Consider the following 21,348-nt stretch of genomic DNA (forward strand, 5'->3'; position numbering starts at 1 on the left):
AACTTCACAACAGTCCCATGAAACAGAATGGCTAAGAACGAACGTCTGGGCCAAGTTCACCCTGCGATCATCACAGCTGAGCGGAGGCTCTTTCCGACAAAATCTCACCACGCTATCACACTGGCTGCTGGAACTCAAAGAAAGCACAACGCTGGCCCGTGTGTCTGCATGAGGAACAGTGCTTGAAACCACACAGCCATCTTGGTCCAAGAGTTACACTGCATATGCAATGTTTCTTACATACTGATCCAATCTGCACCAGCAACTCAGAAAGTGCAAGAGTACTTTCAGGGGCCAAGACCCTGTGCCTCAGCCTCTGCATTCCTTCCTATATTTCAACTCTTTTCAAAACTAGCATTTTTCAAAATTCTTCTTAAAAATTAAAAAAACTGGTTTTGCTCAATTTACATCTCGTGTTCTGAAAGGAAAATCATAATACAATTTGGTGCAGAATACACACTTCAGCCTTAAGCAAGGTCAAAGGATAATTCATGGTTATATACAATCATGGTGCTACCCAGAAAAATCAATCTATTTGGCCTAGATATCTGGCATGGAATGGCATGTCTGTGCTTCAGTGGGAACTGTGACAGAAAGCCTCCAGAGCAAATCTCATTAATCAATCAATATGGGCTTGAAGATGTTTTCAGATAATTTCCACCCCCACAACTCTAAGAAATCTCCTATAATTATACACAGACTATCTGTAGAAGTCATTCTTCCTTACTTTTTGTAACCAAGATATAATTTTATTAAGGTATCTGGCTTCAACTCCACCTCATCAACATTTGCATTTTCATCTTCCAGAACCTATGAACAAACAACAAATAGCAATGTAAGAGACTGTAATTCATTCACATCTCTCCCTCCCACACACACACACATACACGCAAACTTACCAACAATTTTGACTTTAACAAAATCTGTAGAACTTGTGCCAAAATATCCTAAAAGTCAGAGGGGAGACAGGGATTAGTCCTTAGTGGCTATTTATAATTAACAGTCTACATATGTAATCTTAATTTGAGAAAATAAATTCTGTAGGCTTTTTTGATGATGGTGAAGAAAGCAGAAAGTTTCTGCGCACATGCTGAAAGAATGCCATATATTTAATCTTTGGGGGCATGATGTAGAGAAACGATTCCCAGGCTTTTGGATATGGTGACCCACAGGTCCAAATTTACTTGGTATAGTGACCCATCCATGGTCAGCCTGAGGTTTTCTGACACTCAAGGCAAGGCTTTGGCACCCATCTTGCCCATTTTCTGCAGTGGCTAACCACGTGTTTTTGAGAAACCAGCAAACGTCACGTCCTACTATGAACCCCATGCAAGGGGCAGTCCAAAGCACAAAGCCTCGCCTCACGTGAAGCACTGAAGTCGGTTCTTACACGAGCCGCTTCACACATGACGATTTCCCTACAGGCAGTGTTATTCTCCATAGGAAAATGTGTATACCTGTAAAGTTACTAGGAGCCGCTTTTTAAGTGGAATGCATTAGCAACGGAGTCTGTTAAAATGGATTTCCTTCCGCCTGCAATTTCTGCAGCTAGAGCAGTATAGCGCATAAAATCACAATTATCAATCTGACCCATTTTCACATGCTAAACTAACATTATGATCCAATCCAGATTTAAAAATTAGGAAGAAATTTTTCTTATGGAAGGCTTGGACAGACAAGGGAATTGTTTACCTTCGATCAAGTGATAGGCTATGGTGATGAATCTTTGTCATCTTCTCAACTAATCTGCCAACTTCTGCTTAATGGCAGTATTTACAATTGCAACATTTGTTGGTGTTCAAATATGGCCCGGCAACTTTGAGTGCTTCAGAATTTCCCCCACTTTGGGAAACTTATTGAATCAATATAGAAAACAAAATCTCCAATATTTGTATATAAATATCTGATGTTGGTCAATAAATATGATACACACTATCTCAGAAATGAATGGAATAATGAGCTAGAGAGACCAATTCTGCCAAATCAATGGGATAAGGCGTTAAGCCTTATACCGGTCTCTGCTATGGATCTTAAGCTGCGACTTATTCAGCAAAACATTATGTTTAGAATATACTAGACACCACAGCACCTTTTTATTAAAGGACTAAGTACAGTGTCTAACTATTGGTGATATAATTTTCAAGAGGCGTCTCTTAAGCATATGCTTTCGACATGTCCAGTCATTCAGCCCTTTGGGGAGAAAGTTGTTACCCATATTAATTTTGCATTAGAATACTCATTTATTTTTGAGGATGCTAATGTACAGTTAAACTATTTGCCTGTCTCTTGGAACCTAACTGATGGTCAACAGAAATGGATCCTTTGTGCCCTTATGGTAGCTAAAAGACTTATACTACAACACTGGAAAGACAAAAGCCCACTTCCTGTAATTCACTAGATTCAGGACCTTACAAACTTACTGACATTTGGACATATGGCATACAGATAGCAATTGTGTATGGAGTTATTTTTAGATATTTGGAAATCTTTTATTGACGTGCATATATAGATTTGCCAGTATTGTTGCCAGCATTGTTTTTTTTGGTTCCGTTTGTTTTTTGTTTTGCACTAATAAATACAAAATATTTTTTAAAATGTTATTAGTTGCCACCTGGCTTTCCCCCCTCATTATTTTTGCAAAGGGCAGGGGGAAGGGAGAATGTGAGAAGCCGGCACAGAGGGAGAGCAGAGAAAGACGGCTATGCAACAGGTAGAGGCAGCCATTAGAGAAGGCTGGCCCGCAACCCACTTTCTGCGGCTTCTCTGACCTACAGGCTGGCGGACACTGCGGTAGAGCCCTGTGCGCTCTCCAGCAAAACACAATTCTGTGGCATATTCAAGTCAAGCAAATGTTTACTTTGCACCTGCTAGTTATGAGGAGGGTCAATAAACCAACATGGGGTAGTGAAGTCCACCCTCCAACTCCCCCTTACTTTGCTTTTCAAGCCTGTCTTCCCATTCACAAAGGCTAGAAATCTGTTACATTTCTGAAATGAAAGCTGCAATCTTCACAATACTGAATTTTGCCCCCTTTGTAGTGATTAATGTGAAGCATTCAGGAATACAAGAAAACCAAGGACAACATGAGATTTTCATTGATATGGTACAAAAGGGAACTGGAGAAACTCCACCTTGCTCACCATTTTTATTTGAGTACTGTCTGTCAGCTGCTGTACAGTATAGGCATCTTCTGTGTTGTACTGCAGTAGAATTGCCATCTGGAATGTAGATGCCTTCAAAAAAGAGGGGGAAGTTTTTGCATTTGAATTAAAATTCAAAATCAAACAACATGAAAAGAATTTAGATGCTTCACACAGAAAGCAAATGCATGGACTTCGTCATTCTGTTCATTCTACATCATCATATGCTAGGAACTCTTTCACAAAGGTCCAGCAAGAGTTAAATCCTGAAATCTAAAAACAAGTAAACCTCTTTTTATGCCCACTGGGCCCCAAGGCATGCAGCCAAAGAAAAATTCATCTTAATAGCTGCCCTTCTTATCAAAAAAGCTGGCTGTCCTTTCAACCAAATACTATTTTGATTTATAAGCAGCAGTATACTAATGGGTCACAGAATCCTAACAGAGTGCCCCCTTCACGCACAAAGGGATGTTAAGTATAAATATGCTGGGCTGATCATCATTCCTGCAGGGCTCACAATCCAAGGTCCAATAAAATATATTAAAGGAGAGAGAACAATTGGGGAGGGGGGGGATGGTATAACCCAAAACTTCTACATACAGCATAATGGATGAAACCTGCAGCTGCCTCTTTATTTTATTACATTCATTTCCTACCCTTCTTTTTGGGGGGGGGGGAGAATGGCATCACAAGGTTGCTGCACCACATGTATTCAAACCAAATTCTGGTCCAGTTACTTCCCCCAACCCTTCCCCCTATCTTTCTCACAACCAACCCTTTACCAAATGTTCGAGAAGGGGCTTTTCTTCCTGCCTGTTTTATCTAAAATACAGCTCCAACTCATGACATTCATCAGTGTTTACAGCACAGTGCTGATCCCAACACAACGCTCATCTCACCTGCAGTGTGTATCTGTTTTTGAAGCAATTGGTAACCAACTCCCCTTTGGATAGCTGATACAACCAGGTCAATTTTCTTCCACTATGGCGACTAGCATAGAAAGCAGTAAATCTCTGGTAACTCCGTTCCAACTATGTTTTAAAAAAAAAAGTTAAGTTCACATTTCTGATCTTAAATTTATGCTATCAGCTTAGTTTACAGCCAAATTAGATTGTGCTGTATCAAGGGAAAATAACTAGGGAAGATGATGCTATGCAATCAAATGTGACCTCTCCACTCAAGTTCCTTTAAAATGAATGGGAACCACGGAATAAAAATTAAAATGTTCCCTTGCAGGGCTCCTCCACAGGAGAACTGTGTTCAAGCATTTTAATCTTTTGAGCCATTTCACTTTTAACAGGGAAAAAAACTGCCTTTGTTTTTTGCCAGACAAAGGCAGGCTAGAGGTAAGTTCCTTTCTGACTGTATACCTCCATATAGCAGGCATTCAAGGCTTGTCTAGTACAGAAGATATTACTGCTTGATTGTAAAACTAAAGCTGGGCAATGTGGATAGTTTGCAACAAATGCCAAATATTTTAGTAAGGGACATCTTGACTGTATTACCGCTGTCGTCTAATAAGACTGCGTATTTCACAAGATATATGCCACTGACATGCCACAGACCAAAATGAGCAAAGTGAAACAGAAATCAGGTGGCACCTTTAAGACTAAGCTTATTCCAGCATAATTTTGAGTCAGAACTCCCTTCTTCAGATGCACAATATGAAATGAAGTTTTACACGAGGTGTGGCAAAACATTAATCCTTCTGCGGTGAATCTCTAGGGAAGAGACTGAAACAGACGTAGATGCTGCACTTCCTGAACGACGAGGTTGCAGGCTCCAGCCTTTCCTGAGGTTCAGCTGCAGAAAGCTTAGCCACATTACAGAGGCATTAATAAGCATGGATCGGGTTTTCACCATGTGTTACAGCATAATTAGTACAATTATAACATACAATCACAATACTGACGTGGAACGTACGCTTTGCTTCCTTGTGCTTAACAGTGAGGGCTTGCTGCTGCCTGGTTATTTTCTAAAGCAAGCTAGAATCTGGAAGAAAAGCAAACCCCATGAGAAGCTAGAACCCCTCGTCATTCATGAAGTGAAGCAGGCATCTCCATTCCAGTCCCTTATGCGGAGAGCCACACAACTGATGGATCTATGACATGCCACAAACACCTCCGCCAATAAAATTTCCTTTTCATGTTATGCATGTGAAGAGGGGAGGCTCTGACTCACAAAAGCTTTTGCTGGAATAAACATGGTTGGTATCAAAAGTGCCACTTAATTTCTGTTTTATGTTGCTCATTTTTGCCTATGGTATGTGCTATATCAGTAGCACATCTGTTCCATGAAACACAACGTCTTACCCAACAGAGGTAATATGCTTTTAGCCAAGAACTCATTTGTCCAAACATTTTACACCTATTACATTTCCAACTGCTTTGAAGAGCTTTAATTTATTTCTCTTTCTAGAGGCAATCATATCCGAATTATGAGGTTTGGCTCACAAAAGCTTATGCTGGAATAAACTTTGTTCTTAAAAATGCCACGGTTTCTGTTTTACTTTGGTACAACAGAATTAACACCAATACTTTTTTAAAAAATTAACAAGTTCAACATTTCAAGCGTTTAAGCTGCAATTTAAGCTGTCAAACTGCACATGAAGATGAGAAGTGAAGAAAACAACCCCATCTTTTCAGCCCCAAAGACCAACACCTGCATCTATAATACTCGGCACATCATAACCGCGGCTTAAATGGGTTTTGTTTTATGCCACTGGCCCCCCCTGCAAAAGACAAATGCAACTTTCCTATAAGTTAGATGGCAAGCTGAAAGACCAAGGTGGCCTCACCTCTGAGGGGAGAGCAAACGCACAAGACATTTGGAAGGGCCAGGATCCAGAGCTCAGCACTTGTATGCTAAAGTCCACTGGAAGAGGAAACAAGCACATCCATTAGCTGATTTCAGAAACCGTTTTGCTACTACAACTCCAGCATCAACCACTTAAAGGAGAGGGGGGGAAAGAAGAAGGGTCTGAACTCCCAGAGTCAATGAGACAAAGTTGTCTTGGGAAAGGTCCAACAGGCACATTCCCCCCCCCCCCCGCCCAAAACATGGGATCTGACCAATTAACATGCTTGGAATCACATCTTCAACCAACTAGCAGCAGGATTGTTCATCTTTTTTCCATTTACACATGACCAACACATCTTTTATCTGGGTTAACCAAATGAGTTCCTCAACCTGTGAGTTAACTAAGACATGATGCGCATTTGCTTTCCAAAGGGAATGTGCTACCTGGGCTCCTCACCAATACAACGTTCTCCCACATACTTTTTTCTATTATAGTTCATTTATTCATCAATCACTCACTGACTCATCACAGAACTCAAAGACAGCTGGGTGATATAATAATAATTAAGGCCTTAAAACAAACAGTTAAAATTACATTCACTTACAATCTAATGGCTCCGAATTGGACAGGTGCTTTTTAAATTGCTCGTTCAAGTCCTTGCTTACACCAATATCTTGGAACATTCTCTGAAGCTTTGAGGTATATTCAAAGCCACACGCTTGCTGTAATCAATCACATAACAGTACTGTAAGGCTGTGTGTTCTATCAGAGGAACGGCAAGGATTACACACTAACATTGCAAGATTCTGGGCCAAACTCTCCAATAACAGAGATTGTTTACAATGTGCTTTACACCATCCAAAAGGCAGTGCGTTGTCTTGGAGGTCAGGGGGACAAAGCTATTTTAAGTAGTCTGAAGGCTTTAAAATATGCTCCTGGAATAGTGTGGCTTCTGACTGTCACTCTGCTGCAACACTCAAGGCCAAAGAGCACACACAGCATTTCAGACTGCCACCTATTCTTGAAAGTGTGCCAAATCCCATCAAGAACTATGTGCCACAGTTCCCCATAAAAGGCAATGGTTTGACAAGGTTTAAGGAACATCAGCGGTACTGTTTGTAATACTAACAAAATTATGTGCAAAAAAGACTTCTGCCTGAAAGTACAACAGAACTACCCAAAAAAACTAATCAAACTCAACCACCAGGTCTAGTTGCCTATGGTGAGTAAAATCATCTCCAAAAAAGGGAAACTTCATATATTGGAAAGGAAGCATTTTTCACTTCTTCCTTTCCGGCTACTGATGTGTCAAAAGTGACTAATACAGATATATGTGGGCAAACAGGCTTGTAAAGATCTGTATCAGCTTGTAACTTCTGCTTCTATAGAAGTGGCTACAGCTGAGTAGCAGGACACTTTTTTTCCCCCCTGCAAGTACAAAAGGTCCAAGGTTTAATCTTCAGCTAAAAGGAACCTTGTGTGATCAGGCTGAAAACAAGCAAATAAAAGTACCTGCCTCACAGCTCAAAGAGCTTCTGCTAGGTAGGACACACAGTGGTCATCTAGACGGACCAACGGTCTGACCCAGAACAAAGGAGCTTCAGATTTCATATCTGCAAAGTTACTTAGCAATTCTGAGTACCCTGCCGACTAACAGATTGCCTCCCAAAAGAAGAGAGCCACTTAAAATTCCTATGCGCAGCCAATCTGTGCCTTGCCTGCCGCTGCGAACTGGGAGCAAGGAATTCAGATCTGTGCACAGTAACTGCTGCACACAACAAGTCACCAGGAGCTGGTGATGAATGAAACTGACACAGGCTGCTGCATACAAGGGTAGAGTTCTTCGGACCAGAGAGGTGTGTTGTTAATCAGCCCAAGCAATTTGCATACATGGGCAACGCTGACTAATGAACAAGTAACTGCTTCCTTGCAGACTGCAGGGGGAGCAAATGTGCCAAGGTCATCTCGTACCAACACAACAGGAATGAAAAGCGTTAAGGATCTTGGTGTGTTTTTTAAAAGATTGCTCAAGCAGACGTTTTGACCATCACGTGTACCTTCCACAAGCACAGCTTTACAGGATGGTCCTGGCACGTGCAAAGAATAAGGAAAGGCCGGGTGGGAGGGGGCAGACTTACCTTCAGCTTGGAGATCATGCTTGCCTCGGCATCATCACTGGCACTGTTCTGGTGCACGAGCCGTTTTGCCAACATTTTGGCATAAAATTTCTGAAACACATCTTTGTCTTCAATATACTTGAAGACAACCATCTGGAAAGAGCATGCACTTTTAGTAGTGATTTCCAAAAGGACACAAACTGCATTCAACAGTATTCACAGGCTTAATAAAATGGGCAGCTATAATTCTAGAACTCTTTGGGGGAATGTAAAAAAGGAGGCTATGGCTTTTCAAGCTATTCCGAATGGACAGCACAGTCTAGTTTTAAGCACAGTAGTATTTATAAAGCAGTGGTGTTAGCTTTAATCTAGTTTAGAAACAAAAAGGGTTTGTGAATACGGAAGACAACTTTGCAAAAGCCTTACCACTTGATTGAGCGTGTCTTCAAGCTCAGCTTCTTCTGGGTTCTTTGAGCTGCAGTCAAAAGTACACTGTTTTTATTACAGTTCAGCATATTTACAATTGGCAATTCATGGATCCCTTCTGCATCAGAGTATCACGACTCTGAAATGCATAGAGCAAAACTCCAAAATACAAGTCTAGTTCTAATTCTTAGCTGGTTTAAATCATCCTAATGGCTCAGGGTAGTTTACAATACTTAACAGCAACTGAAAGTTCTATGATCCAGAGGAGTTCGCCATGTTAGTCTGTAGTAGCAAAACAGAAAAGAGTCCCGTAGCACCTTTAAGACTAACCAACTTTACTGTAGCATAAGCGTTCGAGAGCCACAGTTCTGCATCTGCATCTGATGAAGAGAAATGTGATTCTCAAAAGCTTATGCTACAGTAAAGTTGGTTAGTCTTAAAGGTGCTACTGGACTCTTTTCTATTTTGAAAGTTCTCTAGTACTGTTCTAAAGTTCTCTAGTATTGTTCTAATAAGACTATTGTACGAATGCAAGATCTGCCCTGACATTAAGAGAGAAACCTACATTTAAAAAGGTTCAAGTCCAGCAGCACCTTAAAAACCAGTAAGAGTTTCCAGAATGTAAGTTTTCAACAGTCAAACTCCCTTTGTCAAATTTGTTTGGTATCTGACAAAGGCAGCTTGACTCTGGGAAGCTTATACCCTGGAAACTCTTGTTGGTCTCTAAGGTGCTATTGGGCTCGGACCTTTTTAAATGAAGGTTTCTACATTTAAAAAGGTACCAGAGACAAACGCAGATACTGACCTGAAACTATTTACATGTAAAAAGTACATGATCCCAAGACCCAATTCCAGCATCAAGAAGAATGCTGCCCGCTCCAAAACAGACCCTAAAAAGGCCACATACATGAAAACATCTGGAACACCGCTCAGTGGTTCCTTTCCTAAAGTATCCCAGTAACCTCAAAAGTCAGGATCACCCTATAACAATGCAACTCAGGGGGGAAAGCCAAGTAAACACATTATTTCAAGAAGAGGAATGTTTTTATCTCCTTTTGTCTATGAACAAGCTGATATCCATAACATCTTTCAAATAAGCATGACAAACTGTCCTTCAAACTTTAGCCCGCTGAAGTTTGCAATAGCCTATCCTCTCCTTTCAGAACCTAGAGAAGGAATGGGACTGCTTCCAAGAGGATTTTTTTTAAAGAAGGGCACAGCAAACTTAAGGAAAGAATTTCTTTAACTCTTTCCTAGTCCTCTAAACACTCCAAATAAGTTAGGTTGACTTGGGTAGTTTGGGGGATTGGGGGGGGGGGTTATAATAAGCGAACTTGCAGGAGGTCAACTATTTTACTGCAAGAGTCAGGCATGCTCTCCCCAACTTAGCTGGACTAATGCCAGCCTCTACCACTTCCAGATGCCACTTACTGGATTGACTTGCACCCTGAATATATCACTGCACTTATCATGTGTGCTGCCAAGTCGACCTCCTGGTAACTGAATGGCACAGAGCGCTCTACCCCTGACATGCTCTGTTTGCCCTTATTTGTTATGAAGAGTGTTGGTCCTATGTTGCTGCATCTTTTATATCACCTCTGATCTCCGCTCTAACTTGCTACAATAAGTTGGTTAGTCTTAAAGTTGCTACTGGACTCTTTACTATTTTGCGACTACAGACTAACATGGCTAAGTCCTCTGGATCTACGCCCTAACTTGGACAGCATTGTGTACACATCTGCCAATCAGTGCCATTCAGAATGAGAGCATATTCGACCGCTAAAGAACTGAACAGAGACTTTCTTCCAGCCACACGCAGAGACAGGAAACGCATGAGCTCCTTGAGCAAGAGCTGGAATGCAATTATATTTTGTAGTTGCATATGTGACTCCCGGTAGCTAACCTGCTGGAGGACACAGAGATTCCCCTGGCCCACATACCTTTTCTTTAGCAAAGAGTCGCAATACCGAGCCAACAATTCTGGAGATTTGCTAGATGACTGGGCCATTTTTGTCACTGCGTTATTATTGATAAACCGGCCACAAGCCTGAAAAACACATCAGAAAGTGAAGCATTCAGAAGATGTCTCCAACATCGATCAATGGTTTCTACAGATTTTAAATTTGTTTTACCTTGTCCAGTGCAGCCACAAAGCCAGCATCGTTGTTGAAAGCAGACATGACCAGTGCATTGTATTTCTTGTGGACATCCAACACTGTCTGTACATACATTTTTGGATCCTAGATATTAAAAAGAAGAGGATAACAATATTCCGGTCCTTCATTTTTCCCCCTTACCTACTGCATATTTCTGGGCAATCTTGACAGTGTTTAAATAATTTTCTTTTTAAAAAGGACTTTGCAGAAGGGGGTTTAGCACTTAAAAGCGTAGATAAATAGGTTAGTTCGAAGCCTCATTATATTAGCATGTCAGTTAATTTCTTTTAGCGGAAGATCCACTCGCTACTAGTAGATGATAAATACCTACAAAATGAAAGACTGTATACCATAATATACGAATAACTGACAATCACCTTAAGAGTAAATGATTTCATGAAAATGCAAGGTGCAATTTATTCAACAGCTTTTAGGAAGGCATGTTTTCAATATTAGAATTTCAGCTCCAAACCCTGCCCCCCAATGGATATTCCAACCCTGTTATTCCCCTTAGCGGATCAAGCTTACTGAATCTACTAACAACCTGCCTTATTTGAAAATGCCAACAGGTTAAAAGTCTTTGCCCAACCACAGAAGCAGCCAGCTCCTCATATGAATTTCCAACGCTGCCTAATGCTGCATCTCATAACTTGGCAACATTGTGTTCTCACTGGAGCAAGATATCATCAAGTACATTTTTATCTTTAACTTCTTCATTTAAAAAAGGTTTGTTGTTAATTACAGCAAACCTGTGCTGAACTCTAACTTGAGTTTGCCCATCCTGAATAGGGAAATGGCTCTTATATGTTATATTTGTAGCCCAATAATGTTTTAATGATGGAAAGCAAACATTTGTAGCAGAGCATTGGATTAGGATCTGGAAGACACAGGTTCAAGTTCCTCCACTTCCTTGGAAGCTTGCTGTGCGACCTTTGGCCAGACACAAACTCTCTCTGCCTAGCCTACCTCACAGGCTGGGTGTTGTGAGGATAAAATACAGGAGGGGGAATGATGTTATAAGCTGCTGAGGGTTCCCCATTGGGAAGAAAAGTTGAGACTGAATAAAGTGTGCATTCTAAAATTAATGCTCTTCAATATTCCTTAAATTGAAGCACTGCTGCAAGGTAATCTTGACTGAGAAAAGCCAATCCACTGCTCACACAGTTTGTTTTATAAAGAATTTCAGCTGCACACTAGGAAGCAGCATGGCACACACCCACTTGCCCCAGCTGTACAAATTAGGGTTGCTGAATCTGGATACAATCACTTCGGGCATTCCCAATCATGGGAGAAGAGTCTAATGTGCTGCAGTATATTCAACCCTGACAGCAGCTTTTTCAACACTTTATAATATATGAATGTGGGGTATCAGGGATGTGCAAAGCATATCTGACAAAAAAAACCCCCACTACTTTTGAAGAGGTACTTGCATTTAAAGCAGCTTCTCCACATTTTTCAATGGCAGCTAGACCCTGATTATGAATGTGTGTTTCTAAAAGTTTTTTCAGCTCCCCAAGGCCATCCTGAATTCGAGAGACAAGGTTATACATACGTCCCAAATCTGAAAAAAAGGAAACAGATTATTTCATTTGTGTCAACTCCCCCGCCCCCACCTTCTGTCTTAATTCTTCACCTAAGAACTAGGGAAGAGCAGGCATACGTTAACACATACAATTGTTGGAGTTATTTTAGCGCAACTCCAGAGCACTTCACTTACAGTGCAATCCTAAGCAGAGTTACTCCAGTATAATCACCCGTTGAATTCAATGTCCTTAGACTGGATTAACTCTGCTTAGGACTGCACTGCTAGTCAACTCTGCACCACAGGGCAAAAGTCACCTTAAATAGCTTTGCTTAAATATTAAGCTGCGTTTTACAATCCATGCTGATATAAAAAGTATAAACATGAAGCCATTTATGTGACAGTTTTAATGATGATTCATCACTTAAGGAGTGGCACCACATCTTCACAGCACTGCTGAACTTAAAAGTATTTTCTCAACTGGCTACCTTGGATGCCTGGGCAATTCAGAAGGAACAAACAAGACAGACAGGTTCACTACTATTCATTGTACCCAAAATTATTCAAGACATCAAGAAGCTGGAAATCTTTTTTTTTTTTATCTGAAAAACAGTGCCTTTGGCACAAAAGTGTTGGTGTTTTAAAAACTGGTCCATTTCATAAAGCAGATCATGAAAATGCAGCAAATGCATTAGGGGTTCTTCAGCCGCTGACATTTACAGCTGATTGATGTGGTATAAAAATAGGGCAGCACTCTGGGTGCAGCCCCAAGGCCAACCTGATCTCCACAATTGTTCTGGTGCAAATGCGATTCAAACCCAGCAACCAGCCTCTGCTCATTATCAACCTTTTCTGTCTTCAGTAGTATGCAATTTGCAGTGGGAAGAAGCAGAAGGCATCGCCCACTATGTGCACTGTTACGCTGTAGCAAGGGAGAGGGACAGACCCCTCCAAGTTCACAATCCCTCCTGAAGACTGCCGGTGTGTTTCCAACCAAGAAGCCTACGCAACCAAGAATGGAGCGTAAAAGCAACTGTTGCTAGGATGTTATGGGCACCTGTAATTCAGGAGAGATACATGGAAAGGTGTCCTAAGATGGATCTTGAAATTGTTAGATCTAGGGAGTGAGGCAGGGTTGGTCCTGTTTAGAACTTGGGTGGGATTTCACCAAGAAAGTCCAAGACGGACAATGGCAAACCACCTCCGAACATCTCTTGCCTTGAAAACCTTTCAGGGTCTCCATAGGTTGACTGAGACTTGATGCTATTTTCTACCATGACATGGAAAAGTGCTCAGAAAAATGAGGAGAGCTCAATCAGCATGTGCAACATATCCCAAGCAATTGTATCTGATGGTACTCAGCCTCAGTGGTGCCTGCGGCTCCTTCCAGGGCTGTCCCTAGTTAGCGCATGCAGGGTTGAACCGAGGAAAGCTCAGGCATGCTCAGCCGAGGTTGCACTCCATGACCGGTGAGTGTGGGTAGTGCCAGTCTATACTCCAGTGCAGTTGCTAGTTCCTTGGAGTTGGGTCCTTTTGTGTTATTTTCTCATTTCTACACAGAGAGAGCACTGACTAGATATGCTGGTGATGAGCCAGCATCTGGGATGTATGACTGAGCGCTTCACTATTTATCGTTAGTTACCACGTAGAGCAGTGTTTTCCAACATTTTTTCTAAATTAATTTTTCAAATCCTAACGAACGCTTACCTATGAAAATGCTTACAGGCCAGAAAAAGTTGACGGTGGGGAGCACAATTCAACAGATGCTAAATTATTGTCAGGACATTTATTTGTAAAGAGCCGTCCGCTCTCTCTCTCTCTCTATCTATAAGCTTACATTGTAAGAAAAAAGTGAAGCATTTTTCCTGTGTTTTTGTATTAATCTTTTTTTCAAGTATCAAAATATCAAATAAAGTTTACTTTAACATCAAAATAAAGTTCACATCACATCCAAAGTGAAGTCAATATACGGTTTACTTTCATTGTGACACGTTTGCACAAATGTTGAATTCCTGGCTACTTTGGATTATTTGCATTTGGGGGGGTTATATCAACATTTTTATTCATTCTATGATCTCTTGTGGCGCCCCTGATGAAGTCCTGAGGAACCCTGTGCGGGAAAAACAGCAGAGCGAGATTGTTCCTCTGTAAAGAAAAACACTGTCTTGCTTTCACATTTTTAAAAACTTTCTAGGGGGGAGGAGTAACTTTTCATTCTGATTTATAGACCTGATTCAAATATAAAAAAATGAGCCCACATCTTTGTGTATGTGAATATTATTCAAATGTATTGTAAGAAAACTTCTTTAGTGTGGGCTATGGTTATTAGTGTTATTTAAACTTTATGAGGCTGTTTTTTTCCTTTTTTTGTCAAAAGCAAAGAAAGGATTAAACAGATCAGAGGCTTCTTCCACCACGTTTTAATTCCCCACTTTGAACCCAACCTGCTTTGCTGCCACGTCTCTCTCAGCTTTTGGGCCATATAAAGACGGACGAACAAATATTTGTACTGCTTTTCAGCCAGGATGTAATCAATTTTAGTAGAACAAAGGTTCCACCCCTTGATAGAAAATATCACTCTTATAACTAGGAGTTTAGCTAGAAAAATTTCAACGAGACTTCCTGCTTTGTGCAGTCAAAATTATCAGTCCCAATTCTTCGTGAGTGCTGAGACAACAGGAAGCAGTAATGTGAAAAGTATTTAGCCACACCTCAGATCACAGCAAATTATGACCTCAAAAAAAAAGTATCCCACTAGTTGTGTGTGCGTGTCTTTAAAACAGGTTTTCCCTGGGTCATCTTTACATCCTATGCCCTATAAAGCCAAACTATTTCCTAAAGGTGCTAATAATGAATATGGCTTCATGGTTGACTATTTACGTTGTTCCTAGATTGTACAAACTGCAGAATCTCACAAAAGTGGGCTACTGATAACAAACAGATCACCAGGAACACAGTGCCTGCATATTTCTTTAAGCTACACTACAAAGAACACATTTATGTAACATTTTTATTAGATTTTTTAATAGCCTGCAAAGTCTTGAGTGCCATGGGACTAAGACTGGGAACTAAAGCTTATTTCTCACTACAGAGAATACAATTCAAGCATGACAGCCAGGCAGCTGTTCTTTGGCTTGGAGGTCACAACATAACAGAACGAAAAGCCACCAAGGAATAGCAGGAACCATAAATCCAATATGGGTCTGAAGGCTGAAAGCTTTAGGCTATTTAAAAGTTGACACACAACACTGTGAGAGCTTTCAAGTTTACCAGAACTCTTCTATGTCATTTGGTTGGTCCTAATTAGAAGCATTCTGTGGCTCTCGTGTTCTTGGATTTTACTTCCGGACCAACAAAGCTGTAAACAATTTCTATTTAAAAGTTGTGTAGCAATCTGGTTCTACCAATAGCTTCAGATGAAGCAAATTAAATACATACAGGGTTTTAGTTACTCTTGGCAATGCTTCATTTGTACATCCTTCACCATCCATAACGTATTTTTACTAAATACAGTGGAACCCAATGGAGAATTTGTCACATGTACAAACAATGCTTGCCCTAAAACCTTTGTCCGTTAATCTTATTTATTTTTTAAAATACACTTTTATTACAATTTTGTTTTATACGCAATACAAACACTATAATACTAGGTATCACAGCGAGTCATGTGGACCATAAACAACTGTCTAATGTGGCATTACATATTTCAGGGAGTCAGATGAATAATTATCCATAAATGAAGTAATTTAACATTACTCCATGAGAGAAGTTAACAATAAATAATAGCAAGGCACAAGAAGAAAACAGTATCATGATAATTCCCACTATTCTCACCTCAGCCGTTATCTATGATAATGCCTGTATCCTTCGCCTCAACACGTACTTTTTCTTCTACACATAACATGCAAGTGCAGTTTCAGTTTTTCATTCAGACACCACCGCCCCAAACTAAGAGTTAAACAGTACTTTTGCACCAGTATCTTTGAACAGGGCTTTTTTTCTGGGAAAAGAGGTGGTGGAACTCAGTGATGGAACTCAAGACCGCACAATGATGTCACTTTGGGTCGGCTGGAACAAGGGGGGAGTTTTTTAAGTTTAAATTGCCCTCGGCAAAAATGGTCACATGGCCGGTGGCCCCGCCCCCTGATCTCCAGACAGAGGGGAGTTTAGATTGCCCTCCACGCTGCTTGGCACCACAGAGGGCAATCTAAACTCCCCTCTGTCTGGAGATCAGGAGGCGGGGCCACCGGCCATGTGACCATTTTTAAGAGGTGCTGGAACTCCGTTCCACCACGTTCCTGCTGAAAAAAAGCCCTGCCTTTGAAGCATATTTCTCAGGAAAAAAATAGCAGTTGTACAAATCTATAGCAAGGTTTAGTTTTTCACTCCAGGAGTTACAAAATAGTTGGAACTCATCTGAAAAACTGGGTTTCTTTAACCTTCTCAATCTCTTAATTGTACTAATTCTGTTAATTTAAGTAATTTTGTTATCTGTCATATTTTTGTAATCTAGACTTTAATGTTTTATCCTTTGGAAGATTTCCACCTGCTTGTATCATTATCTTAGTATCAGTAAGCAGACATCATACCATACTATAGGTCTGTGTTTAATAGGAACATTATTGCTTAACAATCCTAATAGACAGACCTTAGGAACCTCAGGTAAATAGAAACCAAACATTCTATCTATTTCACACAACATTCTTTTCCAAAACATTTTTACTGTCATGCAGCTCCACTACATATATTCAATATTAGCTGTATGGGAACAACATTTCCAGCATTCATACTGGTTGTTTTCATAGATTCAATTTAACCTATGAAGAGTTAATTACTGTAAACACAGACTTTGAGTGACAAAGTTAAAATCAGCTCTGGCTTGCTTCTACAGTCTTAGCTTCCTCCCTGCACTAGTAGTTTTCCTCAAACCCTCACTGACACCACCTACTTACTCGCCAGCTTTTTCACTCAATCATGCCAAATTTCCCTGCATATTACAGCCCCCGTCCCACATGACTCTGGCACGTGTAGGCTCAAGATTCTCATCACAATCCCTTTTCATGGCCAAAGAGGACCCCTCCTTCTCCCTTCTTCACTAGCAGAAAAGCTGGTTGGATCCATCCTAGTGCCTGTGCAGACACTGCTGTTATAATAAAACTATGGTAGCTGCTGCTGGCCCCATTGCATAGATTTGACACTCTGCACGGTGGCCAGCTGCTGGCTATTAGGTAAAAACCTGAAGACTGCAATCCCTGGAGTCATGTTCCTTTTAAAAACTTTTACAGTTCACTGCTTTTAAATCTTTGCATTCTGGAATGTGTTTCCCTTCCCCAACTTGACAATCCCTTGGATAAAGCCATCCATCATTAACATGTTACTTGTGAACACTGAACAAAATGGCTCACCTTCATTTTTGTCAGCATCCAACAGGTTCTGGAATTCTGTGTGAAAGATCTCCAAGTGTTTTTCAATAAGGACTTGTTCACATTTTCGTGCTAGTTCGTCTTGTGTGCTCTCATGTAGATATACCTGAACCCTACGCTGTTCCTCCAGAAGGCGAGCCTCTGCCTGCAAATGAGCAAAAATACCAATAGTAAAATCTGGCAACATCTAAGTTGCAATGGTTCAGTTTCACTGCTATGTTTGTTGCATCTATACAGATGTAAGGTTACGTCTGACACTGAGTTTTCTAAAGCTATATATATCAACCTGTCTTTGCCAACCTGTCTATTACATGCGTCAGAAACAAAAATGACAATTTAGATTTTTCCTTGCATTCAACAGGTGGGCTTAATATGAATCCATATACCTTCCTATCCTTCATGTACTAATAGGTCCAACAGTGTAAGTTGTGGAGCATTCTGTTCTTTCCATTTCCCTGCTTCCTTCCAAAACTTCATTAACTTCATTAACTGTTGACTGAATTTGAAACTACTGCAAAGAGTGTGCTGTTAGAACAACTTTAGCTTTTTGGTTTGTTTAAAAGATCTTATTTAGATTATGTGCTGAAGCTGAGGATGGTGTGTTAATTGTAGTGGCAAACAAAACTCCACGTCAATTTTCTGGTGAAGCCTAATTAAAATCAGATTCCTTCTTATTACCAACACAAATAATAACAACAACATTCGATTTATATACCGCCCTTCAGGACAACTTAATGCCCACTCAGAGCGGTTTACAAAGTATGTTATTATTATCCCCACAACAATCACCCTGTGAGGTGGGTGGGGCTGAGAGAGCTCCAGAGAGCCGTGGCTAGCCCAAGGTGACCCAGCTGGCTTCAAGTGGAGGAGTGGGGAATCAAACCCGGCTCTCCAGATTAGAGTCCCACGCTCTTAACCACTACACCAAACTGGTTCTCTGTAGCTGCCACTGTAGCGGCTTCCACATAGCATCAGGTGTGCATAGGAGTCCTATGCATACTATGTGCACAGTATTTCCATGACATTCATCACCAAGAAGCATGGAGGTGAAGTCTCTGCACAATGGAAGCAATCCATGGTTCTAGTAATGCTGTATAATATGGCCACCACATTACTGTCACACAGATGCCATTCAAGAAGCCCCCGTGTGATACATGTCACATCTATACCAGTTCTAAATATTTTTCATAACTGTAAATATTAACGGAACATTGATATTTTGGGATCTCAGCTCCCTGGAAGAAAGGTGGATTGACCTTTGAACAGTTATAATAAATTTAAGGTAGGTTAAGATTTTGGGTTCCTTCCTACACAAAATGACAAAGCAGGAAAATATAGTAATTCATCTGGTATATGAATGTCTACTTCTGAAAAGCTGTAAGCCTTAGGAAACTAAGGAGTTTTTTACTTCTTGGCCATTGACAGTCTCTCCAATATCAAACTCATCATTTTGGGAAACTCTGTGCCTGGAAGGCCTGCCAACCCTTCAATCTGTCAATTTATTTTAGCACTTTTTGAACATATTTATCTTCAGGACCTCAAGATTTCTGTGGATGTTGTTATGAATTATTTGTTTGCCGTAACTGCTCTGCTCTTGAACACACACAGTGACCTTCCTGTGGCATTCCTTTATGCCTTGCAGTAAGTCTAAGAGATCCAAATGTCAAAATAGAAAGTTAAAGTAACTACTGCTTTCTTCTGTACATTTTTTTAAAAAAATGCGACCAGAGAGAAATCCATTAGCCAAAATACTAATCTACAAGAATTATTGATGAGAAGATTCAAATGGACTGGAAACAGGTGTGCCTCCACAGCAGAAGGGGGACCTTAAAACAAGGGCGTTCCAAGAACTATAAGTAGTTTCTGGATCTAGTGGGAGAACTTCATGCTCACAAACCTTTTTCATGTATTCTGTAACTGGATTCTGCTGCAAAAACTCAGTGCTCTCCCTTGTGTAGAATCTCTCCGTGTCGGCAAGAAACTGAGATTCAAAGGACTCTTTGTAAACCGTCAGAGTAGGCCCCTTAGCAAAAGTGTCATCTTCATTCAGTCCCAGCTCCACTAGAAGTACAACCCGAAGAAACAAAACAAAACAAAAAAGTATATTTACACTTCATGACACAGCCTGCTCCACAGCATACATTTTGCATGCTCAAATATTAAAAAAAGCTTGAATACAATTTCTAATTATGTAAATGACTAACAACTCATTCAGAAGCATCTAATCAACTTTATTTAAAGAGCTAACATGGAGGGAGGGAGAAGGAAGAATAAGACTATATTTAAAACACAGGTGCACCTTATTGGTCTGAGTTACATTAAATACCATGGCTTAAGCCTTGCCATAAAGACAGTCCCATAACCACCAGTATGTTAAAAGGGCTATAGATTCTAATAATTTAGGTTCAGTTTTTCTCTTGCTCTTATATTCCAAAATTGTCAATTTCTTATTTTCCTTAACAAGAAGTTAATTTCTAGTCACTAGAATGGCAGAGAAGGGCTTTAGAAATTAGTATGTCACCACCAATCCTATGCATGTTTACTTGGAAGTAAATTCTAAATGAGTTCATGTATTTAGATTTCTTTGAGTTCAAAGGGACTTAACGATAGGCACACGTGCACTGGAGAGCAGCTTTGCTAAAGCAAACATTTGGACTTAATGGCTTTCATTTGGGGCAGTTGTATCACTATGAGTTTTCTTCAAATAACAAGTTTACATTATTTATTACACAAGACTAGCTTGCTGTCATAAATAAAGACAGTTATTCAGCACCACATTTAAAAATGAATGTATTTACAAGAATATGTGAGAAGGCAGACTTCTGAAAATGTTATTGGCTGTCTTAAGTCTTGAATAAATAGCACATGGCTTTTGCTTCCAGGCCAGAGTGGACATATCTGAAGAGAAGGTGGCACACAACTCAAATCAGTGAGGGCCATTTGTACATTTTTGCTCTCAAGGGGAGTGTGCATTGCTACATTAACCATGCAAAGGACCAATGCTGATCCTTTTAGATCCACAGCTTCTGATGCTTTCTTGTAATTTCTATAGCACTTTGTACTCCCAATCTCTCAATTCCCTTTTTTCCTTTTTTCATAATTCTTAAACATTTCCATTTCTGTCCCTCCCTCCGAAAATGTCACTGTCAACAGTACACAAGACTTCTGCTTTTAGGAATCTTGGACGCAGCAACATATAGCATGGCTGGGAAAATGGGTGGTAGCTCATCCATGGAGAGGAAAAGGGAAGTCCAGATGTAGTTATCACCACAAACAGGGAGGGGGCAGCTATTTGCCCTGGGCCTTGTGTTGCGCTAGCCTGGCTTAAAATAAATTTTCAATGAAAATGAGCTTTACCGTAAGACTGCACAACTCCGCTGATCAACCTGGTATTGATTGTTTCACCATTTCGTTCCTTTTCAATCAGCTTCAGCACAGCATTTGTTACCTTTGAAAATATGGATTAAAAATGGAAGATGTTTCATTCGTATGCGTATGCCTAGGCCACACGAAAATACAGAAAACAGAACATGCTGTAACATGATTATTAACTATTGCCTTCCAACAGGGTGGATAAAAATCAATTATTTAAAATACACATTTTCAAAATCTGATTTTAAAATTAATTGGATTTGGTTTTTTTTAAAATCAATACAATATAATACAAAGATTACATGTATCACTGCTTAAAACTGAATCACGACATGTTGCTGAGTGATGGCATCCTATTACCACCACTTCCCCTCGCCCCCCCCCCATCAACA

At 40.3% G+C, this 21,348-nt stretch overlaps 1 protein-coding gene across 2 annotated transcripts in view; it reads right to left on the minus strand.

The window, feature by feature from the left end:
- The window catches only part of CUL1 (cullin 1), a 79,684-nt gene that overhangs the window by 8,783 nt on the left and 49,553 nt on the right, over positions 1 to 21,348 (minus strand). For both annotated transcript variants that reach the window (XM_054991187.1, XM_054991186.1), the window contains exons 6-19: positions 20,942 to 21,032; positions 19,482 to 19,645; positions 17,567 to 17,729; positions 12,070 to 12,200; positions 10,616 to 10,723; positions 10,424 to 10,530; positions 8,484 to 8,532; positions 8,079 to 8,210; positions 6,545 to 6,662; positions 5,938 to 6,014; positions 4,040 to 4,171; positions 3,141 to 3,233; positions 900 to 947; positions 728 to 810 (exon numbers count right to left, since the gene is read on the minus strand). In XM_054991187.1, the coding sequence (XP_054847162.1) occupies positions 728 to 810; positions 900 to 947; positions 3,141 to 3,233; positions 4,040 to 4,171; positions 5,938 to 6,014; positions 6,545 to 6,662; positions 8,079 to 8,210; positions 8,484 to 8,532; positions 10,424 to 10,530; positions 10,616 to 10,723; positions 12,070 to 12,200; positions 17,567 to 17,729; positions 19,482 to 19,645; positions 20,942 to 21,032 (1,496 nt within the window). The remainder of the gene's footprint in view (positions 1 to 727; positions 811 to 899; positions 948 to 3,140; positions 3,234 to 4,039; positions 4,172 to 5,937; positions 6,015 to 6,544; positions 6,663 to 8,078; positions 8,211 to 8,483; positions 8,533 to 10,423; positions 10,531 to 10,615; positions 10,724 to 12,069; positions 12,201 to 17,566; positions 17,730 to 19,481; positions 19,646 to 20,941; positions 21,033 to 21,348) is intronic.

Source organism: Eublepharis macularius, chromosome 11 (assembly GCF_028583425.1).
Source record: "Eublepharis macularius isolate TG4126 chromosome 11, MPM_Emac_v1.0, whole genome shotgun sequence".
Lineage (NCBI taxonomy): Eukaryota > Metazoa > Chordata > Lepidosauria > Squamata > Eublepharidae > Eublepharis > Eublepharis macularius.